Genomic DNA, 8,389 nt, shown 5'->3' with positions numbered 1-8,389 from the left:
CTGCTGGTTAATATTCCAGCAGCAGGATTCCCTCAAAGCCAATCCCAAGGCCGCCGTAACCAGTGGGATTTTTCTTGATTGGTGCATGCGATGTCCACTTGGCTCTCCCCTCCCGAGCAGGAAGCGACAAAGCCAGTCTGTTACTGAATTGAATAGAAGGAAGTCTCCACACTTACGCAAAGAAATTTGGCAGAAGTTAGATAGCGAGTGAAACAACAAGTGCTGCTGCAGAGATTATAGAAATTGCAGAAGCTGGTAGCTGTCTCTGGGGGAGATTTACAAAGCTTTCTGTGAAGGATTAATTCTTCCAAACCATTGCTTTGCGGGTGCGCACGGTAAGTATACAAACGAATGCACCTTTGAGAAAGTTAACGTGCTTGGAATTTAGATGTCAGCTTGGTTTAGTAGGTTAAACCTGAATGATGCCTGTCCTGTCTCTGAGCATGGTGCAGTGTTCCCGGCTGCCGGGAAGGGCACGCAGCAGCGAGACGTGCTACTTCTGGGGGCCGCTCAATGCAGCTTGGCAGAGTGGATGAACAAATGGAGCAGCTGAGTTTTGTGGAGGGGGGGGACTGCACTTGAAGTCTGTGCCTAGGGTTTTGGAGCGGGAGGAATTATTTGCAATAACAAGAACTGGTTTTTATCTCTTTGAAGCCTCCAATCAGCACCCCACGCCGCTCTGACTCTGCTATCTCCGTCCGTTCATTGCACTCTGAGTCCAACATGTCCTTGCGCTCGACGTTCTCACTCCATGAGGAAGAGGAGGAGCCAGTAGGTATTTGGGATTGTCTGAAGGAGTAGTATTAGGAAGTTCAGTGTCAAAAGAGTAACTTAGTGGACTCTTGTGAGTACATAGAGCTGTCATGGGCAGATTTTCGTGATGTCTGGCAACTCAAAGCCTGGCTGTCAGGACTCCTGGTTTTAATTTTGCTTCCACCACTGACTTCTGCAAGTTACTTTGCTTCCTTGTGTACCATTTCCCCATATGTAAAGAGGGGACGATAGTGAGGCTTTTCTGCTTCTCAGGAAAAGTGTAAGTCTTTGCAAAGTCGTGTGTGATTCCCTGGCTCTGCTGCAGAGCAGCAGGGGGTTGCAAGTCTTTAGGCTGGTGGTCTAGCCCCAGGCAGCAAGACTAATAAAATTCCCCACTGATTCAGAGCCCCATCCTGCATTTAGGGCTGCGTGGCACCCCACTGACTTGACTGTAAGCCCCAGGAGGGTGCAAGAAATTGTCCACATGTGACTTTTGTTGGGGGAGGACACTTTTAAGCTGAGCTTAGCTTATGACCCAGTAACTAACCCCACACTGGGTACATAAAAGGTCAGGCGGCATTTTGCCACAGATCTGGGATAAAAGTGTGTGTTTCATATTTAGGAACCCAGGGGGTTGTGTTTGCAGTTCTGAGAGCAGCACAGGATGAAAAGACAGACCGAACTGCAGTGATTGATTTGAAACGCTCTGAAATGTGAAGCCCTGCTCTGGCGTGGAGTGGAGAGCTGTGCTGCTCCAGGAGGACGGTCTCAGAGCCCGCGCTCCGGCAGCCCTAGTTGGTAAACAAAACTGGAGAGATGGGCCCATTGCGGCAGAAACAATATTGTTTCTGCTTCACAGGGGAATGAAAGAGCCCTTCCTTCAGGATGTTTCAAAAATACAAACGGGCAAGCTGTTTTAAAATCGCTTTTAAACTTCAGGCTTAGTACGGGGGACATCTTTGACAACGCACTTGTTCAGTCCAACCAAGCAAAAAGTACCAGACAGTGCAGCTCACGCAGTTCTGGTGACTTGAGTCACTGGCAAAGAAGTTGGTCTGTGCAGTTTGCTGTTGGGTCCTGATCCTGCCACATACTGGTGACCCCCAGTTTGTGATGAGCTGAGGGTCTCCAGGCATTCCCAACTTCATTCTTCCCCTACCTCTTACATACTGGAGGTCAGCAGATCCAGACAAAAGTTTATTTCGAGATAATGAAACCCTTAGCGTGCCCTGTGCCCCAGGCTCCCCAAGGCTTACCGCTGAAGAGTTGTTTTGTTCCTTCTGCAGAGCTGGAGGCTCTTGCCTTTGGACTAATCCTCGTGCTCTCTCTGTCCCTTTCTCTCCTCCTCTTCAGGAGCCACTGGTGTTTGCTGAACAACCGTCCGTGAAGCTGTGCTGCCAGCTGTGCTGTAGTGTGTTTAAGGATCCAGTCATCACAACCTGTGGGGTAAGGCAGTACTCTTCCAAATCATGAGCCTGGGCTCCACAGATGTCCTGTGTGACCTATAGCGAAGCCCTGACTGTCCCCAGTGACTGTCAGCCTGAGTGAGCAAAGATGAGGCAGCCTCTGACTGGGAAAGCCAGGCCAGTATAGGAGCAGAGATGCTGATGGACATGTGTTAGATTTCCCCACAAGGCAGCTCTGGACCAGTCTGCAGTGGGGTGTGCAGGGCACACTGCAGTTAGCCGGAGAAGCCTGGGGGTTGCTTAAAACTGGGCTGCTTTTCCCAGGAGAGCTGTACTGTCAACCTCCCTACCCTGGCCACATTCAGTCTGCTTGGTGTGGCTGCAGTGAGGTCTAAAACCCGTCGATCCCTGTCCTGAAGGGGCTCTGCAGAGTGCTGCTGCCTCCTGGGCACCCCAGGAACGGCTGCTCTTCAGTTGTGAAGAAAGCGTTTCTTATAAAACAAGAATGGCTTGAAGCTTCATTTAGTTAATGCTTGCAAAGGGATTTGATGTCCTCTAATGAAAGGCACAGAGTATTATGAATATTCTTCTGTATTCCATTTTACCGGGATTTAATAGAAACTGTATATTATTACTGCTTCTGTGCTACACGTGAAGAAAGATGGCTTTGTGACAGGCTCTCTAATGCTCCTGATGTGCTTCTGATTGCTAGGATGGAGCTGTAGCAACAAAAGCAGAGAGCAGGATTGTTTATTGCAGTGAAGGTGCTATCCCCAAAGGTGTTGGAAGTTGGTGCAGTTTCGCTGCACCATTTCAGTAAGCAGCTCTTCATGGAGACACTGAGATTTACTGGTTAATATAGAAAGAAAAAAATCTGCTGCAGGAAGCGGACTGGCTTCATTTGCAGTCCTGGTTTGGCAGCTCTGGAGAGAGCATCATGCAGCTGTGCAGGGCAGGAAAAGGCCGCGTGAGCAGGGCAGCAGATAACAGCTCTGAAGAGTGACTTGCAGCCTCTCCAGCGCTGCTGCCAAGCGCTGGCCCTGTGGCGGGGGAATGCGGCTGAGGAGGCTCCAGGGAACCCACGGGGCAAGTTCAGCACCAGTAAAATGCTGCAGCCTTTGTTCTTCTCTTTATATTCATTAGCATGTTAGATTGAATTTGCTACTTTATCAAGTTAAATTGTTACCGTACATTTCTGCTGTGAGAACAGAGAGATAGAGAGCTATTTAAAGTGGCAAAATTTACAGCGCATTTAATGGGCTTACAAACCAGCTGTCCCATCCACCGGGCAGCAGGACAGCTTCAGCTACGTTAGAAGAGCTACAGAGGGATACATGTGATGGGCTGACTGGCCAAGGACAGGGAGAGGCCAGACTTCCCCTTGCTGTTCCCCTTGAGGACTTCTCAGGGAAATGAGAGGAATGACATGGACTAAGTGGAGGGTGAAGAAGAGAAAACCGCATGCAGACTTGGAGGGTAGGAGTATGAGAGTGTGGCAGAACACGTCCGTGGCTTTGGCTTGCACGGTGATCATGGCCTGATCTTGAACAGGGCAGAACCCTCAAAGCTTCAAACCATGCGCTTAATACTTCTCAAGAACAGGACCTGTGTTGCACTCTTAGCTGCCTGAGCAAGCAGCTGGTTTTTGCCCTGTGGAGCAGACTCAAGAGCGTGCTGCGCTATAAAGCAGGCAGAACAGCTGCTGAGGCCCCTGTGCCACAGGCTTTGGTATCTTCCACCTTTCCCATCGTTAGCCACAGGGAATAATTTGTCCGATATTGTTTACGCTGACACTGCTGTTCCTCTTTGTCTCCACAGCACACATTTTGTAGAAGATGTGCCTTAACATCTGGTGAGTACAGTTCTTGTGTGATGCAGCCAAAACGCTGTTATTTTCTGGTTTGTTTGCTTTCACTTAAAAAGAAACCCGCAGAAAGATGTCTGAAGGGCTTAAAACAAGCTGTCAGTCACAGGCTGCCACTGCAGCAGTGAGGGGCTGGGGCACGGGTGGCTGTGCAGCTCGGAGCTCTGATGGTACGCGCTGTAGCATGGGCACTAGAGGGCTAGGCCCAGCTCTTGGGCACAGGATGTTCTCAAATCCTGGAATATGCAATGGATAATCCCAGGATAATACATGTCTCGCCTAGAGCTGACCCACTGATTTCAGACAGAAAGCTTTCTGTGGCTGCCTGTCTAAGGAACAGGGGGGCCGTGTTTGGCAGAGACCCACCAAACCCCTCCTCCCCCATCCTGTTAGTGCCAGCTCTCTGGCCGCTGACTGAGCCCGTGCACAGCGGCACACAGAGCTGCTTTAGCTCACCCGGCTCCTCCAGAAACCTGGTGGAGCCCAAATGTCTGGCTGCTGGCCTGGCCTAACCAGCTCCCGCTTGGTTTGGACTCTGTGCTACAAAAAGGACTTTATTTGGCACGAGCCTGTGCCCCTCTTGGAAAGCCGTTGTTCACACAAAGCCAAGCCATTCGTATTACCAGAACAGCAAGCCCTGAGGAGGCTCCCTGGGGAGTCCAGCAAAACACCAGCTCTTTCTGCCTTAAGATGTTCATCTTCCACATGTGAGGGGTCCCTCTGCTTTGCATGCTAACCCTCTGTCACCATGTTGTGCTATATCTATCCCAACCAACAGATCTGTAGCAAAAGGCTTTGCAGGTGCAATCCCGAGTTGCTCGGTTTTGCTCCTGCCCTCAAAGCTCGTGTCTTTGCTTCACTGCAGCATCCCTGGCCCGCAGTGCCCTGCTGGCAGCAGAGGAGCTGAGCCCCAGGCCTGGGTGGGGGAATGGGTTATGTGTGGGGCATCTGCTGATTTGTGGTCACTGCCTGTGAATACTCTCACACTTCGGCAAGCACAAGGTGGTCTGAATTAGTGTGGCCTTCTTTCATTGGCAGCTAGCTCAAATTAGCATGGATTAACATAAACTGTAACTTTTTACCAAGCCCCAAGACAAACCAGAGATAGTGGCTCGCAGACCTTGTGTGAATATTCATGGCTCCTTCCATTGCCACCCATCTGGGCGTTGGCCATCTTGGCCAGAGAAGGCAAAAAATTAAAATCTCCTGCAGTGTCTCAGCCCTTGCTGACTGTCTCTCTCTTTTGCTTCCCCACCTGGCAGAGAAGTGCCCTGTGGACAATGCCAAACTGACTGTAGTGGTTAACAACATTGCGGTGGCTGAGCAGATCGGGGAGCTCTTCATTCACTGCAAGTATGGCTGCCGGCCTGCAGCCAGCAGCAAGCCCGCTGCCTTCGAGGTGGACCCCCGTGGATGTCCGTTTACAATTAAACTGAGTGCCAGGAAGTAAGTGGCTTGTTACCAGCGTGCAGCCTCTCCAGGGAAAGGGCTCCACCACCAGCAATCTGCTGTCGTATCTGAGCTGCCCTGTGGCTCCTGGGGACAGTGCAGCTCCCACCAGCAGTGCTCTGCTGGGGCATGCAGGGGTGTGGGAATGGGCAGGGTGACTTGAGGGGACAGTTCTTTCCACTGTGTCTCAGCCTTAGGATGATGGCAGATGGGCTGGTCTCAGGGAAAGGATGCTGTTCTCTGCTCCCACCTTACCTGAGTGTCTCAGCATTGGGACAGGGGATACACTGTGAAAACAGCCACCTCACATCTGGGGTGAAACACTGTGGCTATGGTCAAGCAGAGACCTTGGGATTCTTTTTGTAAAAGGAGTTATCCTAGTTATATCCTAGGAATCTGAAATCTGTCTCCCTCTCCATCCTAAATGCATTCACTGTCTTCCCTATCACCTGGCCATTGCCTGTTGTTGATAGCTGCCTGGAGGCTCAGCCGATCAGCTGCAGAAGGAGATGTTCCCTGCATAAACGTGGCCTACTATTACGCTCAACTTATTGGCCAAATGAGAAATTAAAGCTGTAATTGCAGTGTTAGAGCAGGAGGCTTTCGATCACCTGACAGTCTCACAGGGCTGGTTTGCTCCTTTCCTGACGATCTGTGTTGTTTCCATTAATTTTTGCTTATCGCTGATTTTCCCTCCTTTTGCTTCTCTCCATGGGCAGAGATCATGAAAGCAGCTGTGATTACAGGCCGGTTCGCTGCCCCAATAACCCCAGCTGCCCACCTCTCCTGAAAATGAACCTGGAGGCACATCTGAAAGAGTGCGAGCACATAAAATGTCCCCACTCCAAATACGGGTAAGGAGCTGGTGCTTTTTAGTGGGAAGGATGCACTGAGCTCATTTCTGAGCTGCTTTTTGGCTACTGCAGCCTTGGGATAGCCCCATGGGCTCCGAGCAGCACTACCCGGTGCTGTGCACTGGCCTGAGACTGAGATCAGGCTTGCAGGGCTTGCAGAAGGCAGCCCCCGAGCCTCCTGTTGAGAACAGGCAGGTCACGCTGCACAGCTGTAAGCCCTGCTTGCAGCCGAGGAGGCGGCTGAGGCGCGTAGGCAGAAGAACCAGCTGGAGGAGAGTCAGAGCAGTGGATGTGGCCAGAGCCACGCGGGGAGGAGGATGAGTACAAGAGTAATGCAAGCACCGTTGCAGTGTCTTTCAAACCAGTCCCAGGGCAAGGGAAGTGCTGATGAGCCTCGGAGGGTTGATTGTCACCTGAACAGGAGTGCAGCCTGGGCTGGGGGTTCCCTGCAGGATGCACAGCTAAGGTTACCGTTGCAGGAAGAGATGTCTTGGCAGAAGCAGAGCAAGGCAAGTCCTGACAGAGCAGCCCTGACTCCTTGCCATGCTGCAGGCCCAAGTCAGCACCTGCCGAGGTCAGCTGCACTTTTTTCCATTAGTTTTGATGGCTTTTAGATCAGGCTCCTGGTGAGCACATGAACTGACACCACATTCTGTCTCTTGCCCAAGATGTGCTTTTCCTTGCAACTACCTAGACAGACAGACAGACGGACAGTTCAGTTTGGGGCCAATGCCCTGGCCAGAAGAATGGCAGCTGCTTGGCCTCTATGTTGCCCTGCAGTTGCCTGCACCCAGCAGGACGGTGAACCATAGTGCCGTTGCTCCTGGTAGGAGGAGCAGAACAGCTGGGGGCCCACACAGGCCTCAGACCTCCCTCTCAGGAACCAGCTGAGCAAGGAGGTCTCCAGTGTGAGCCCTGCTCCAGCCAGCATCTGCCTTCCCCTTGTAGGTGTACATTCATAGGAAATCAAGACACTTACGAGACCCACTTGGAGACGTGCAAGTTCGAGGGTCTGAAGGAGTTCCTGCAGCAGACAGATGATCGCTTCCATGAGATGCAGGTGGCAATGGCCCAGAAGGACCAGGAAATTGCCTTCCTGCGCTCCATGCTGGGGAAGCTCTCAGAGAAAATCGACCAGCTGGAGAAGAACCTGGAGCTCAAGTTTGGTGAGTCTGCACCGGACAAGCTCTGTGGTCAGAGCTGTAGGGACAGGGCAGCTCTTTGTTAGGATGGTGCATTACAGGATTCATTCCATGTTTAAAACTGGTGCTGAGCAGGTTTCAGGAGGTTCAGGTATTCCTTGCAGAGGGGTTCCATCAACTTCTCTGCTGCCAGAACATCATGGGACCTAATCCTGCAGTCACCGATCACATGGCAAGTCCTAGAAATGTCTGCAGGCAGCTACCCCCTTTCTCCTGTGACTTTTTCCTGTGCAGTCCATGGGCACAGGCCCCCATAAAAATCAGTGAGTCAAATAGCCAACAATGCAGCCATCCTGGAGCGAGCATGGTTCCCGGACACCATTGCTGTGCCCAGCCCTGTCTTGCCTCTGAAATTTGTTGGGTCTTCAGCATCCAAGTACAATTTGCATTTGAGTAGCAGACACCCTCCTGCTTTTCCCTGCTGATAACAGCAGTGGGTTCTCCTCCCTCCATGTTCAGAGGTTAGGTGGCAGCGGGTGTCCTCTGCCTGTTCCCCTGGATGCCGTCACTGACTCTGCAGTGACTGTGGGCCTGTCCATCTCTTGTAGATGTGCTGGACGAGAACCAGAGCAAGCTGAGCGAGGACTTGATGGAGTTCCGCAGGGACGCCTCCATGCTGAACGTGAGGAGAGGGCCGGGCCCTGGGGCTGAAAAGGGATTGCTTGCAGTTAGCTGCTGGCTCTGCTGCTAGTTAGGCTTCTCCTGCAAGTGGGGGGAGTCCTTCAGGTTCCCTCCTGCTTGCTGACTCTGCTTACCCCAGGTTCGGTTTGCTTTTACTGCAGCTGGGGTCTGGGTGAAGGTTTCCTCTAGGCTGAGTTAAGGGCAACTCAGTGAGCACATTCTGGTCACTGCCTCTGAGCT

At 51.8% G+C, this 8,389-nt stretch overlaps 1 protein-coding gene across 5 annotated transcripts in view; it reads left to right on the top strand.

Moving 5' to 3' along the window:
- The window catches only part of TRAF7 (TNF receptor-associated factor 7, E3 ubiquitin protein ligase), a 33,682-nt gene that overhangs the window by 17,345 nt on the left and 7,948 nt on the right, over window positions 1-8,389 (top strand). For 4 of the 5 annotated variants that reach the window (XM_009329369.1, XM_009329368.1, XM_009329371.1 and 1 more), the window contains 7 exons: window positions 655-771; window positions 2,107-2,199; window positions 3,978-4,011; window positions 5,286-5,469; window positions 6,192-6,326; window positions 7,275-7,492; window positions 8,077-8,150. In XM_009329369.1, coding sequence (XP_009327644.1) covers window positions 655-771; window positions 2,107-2,199; window positions 3,978-4,011; window positions 5,286-5,469; window positions 6,192-6,326; window positions 7,275-7,492; window positions 8,077-8,150 — 855 coding nt within the window. Of the gene's footprint in view, window positions 1-252; window positions 336-654; window positions 772-2,106; window positions 2,200-3,977; window positions 4,012-5,285; window positions 5,470-6,191; window positions 6,327-7,274; window positions 7,493-8,076; window positions 8,151-8,389 lie in introns of those variants that run through there. The other variant, XM_009329373.1, reaches the window with a different exon arrangement.

This window comes from Pygoscelis adeliae, unplaced genomic scaffold, assembly GCF_000699105.1.
Source record: "Pygoscelis adeliae isolate BGI_AS28 unplaced genomic scaffold, ASM69910v1 Scaffold467, whole genome shotgun sequence".
NCBI classification, from domain to species: domain Eukaryota; kingdom Metazoa; phylum Chordata; class Aves; order Sphenisciformes; family Spheniscidae; genus Pygoscelis; species Pygoscelis adeliae.
This window is presented reverse-complemented; position numbering and strand designations above follow the sequence as displayed.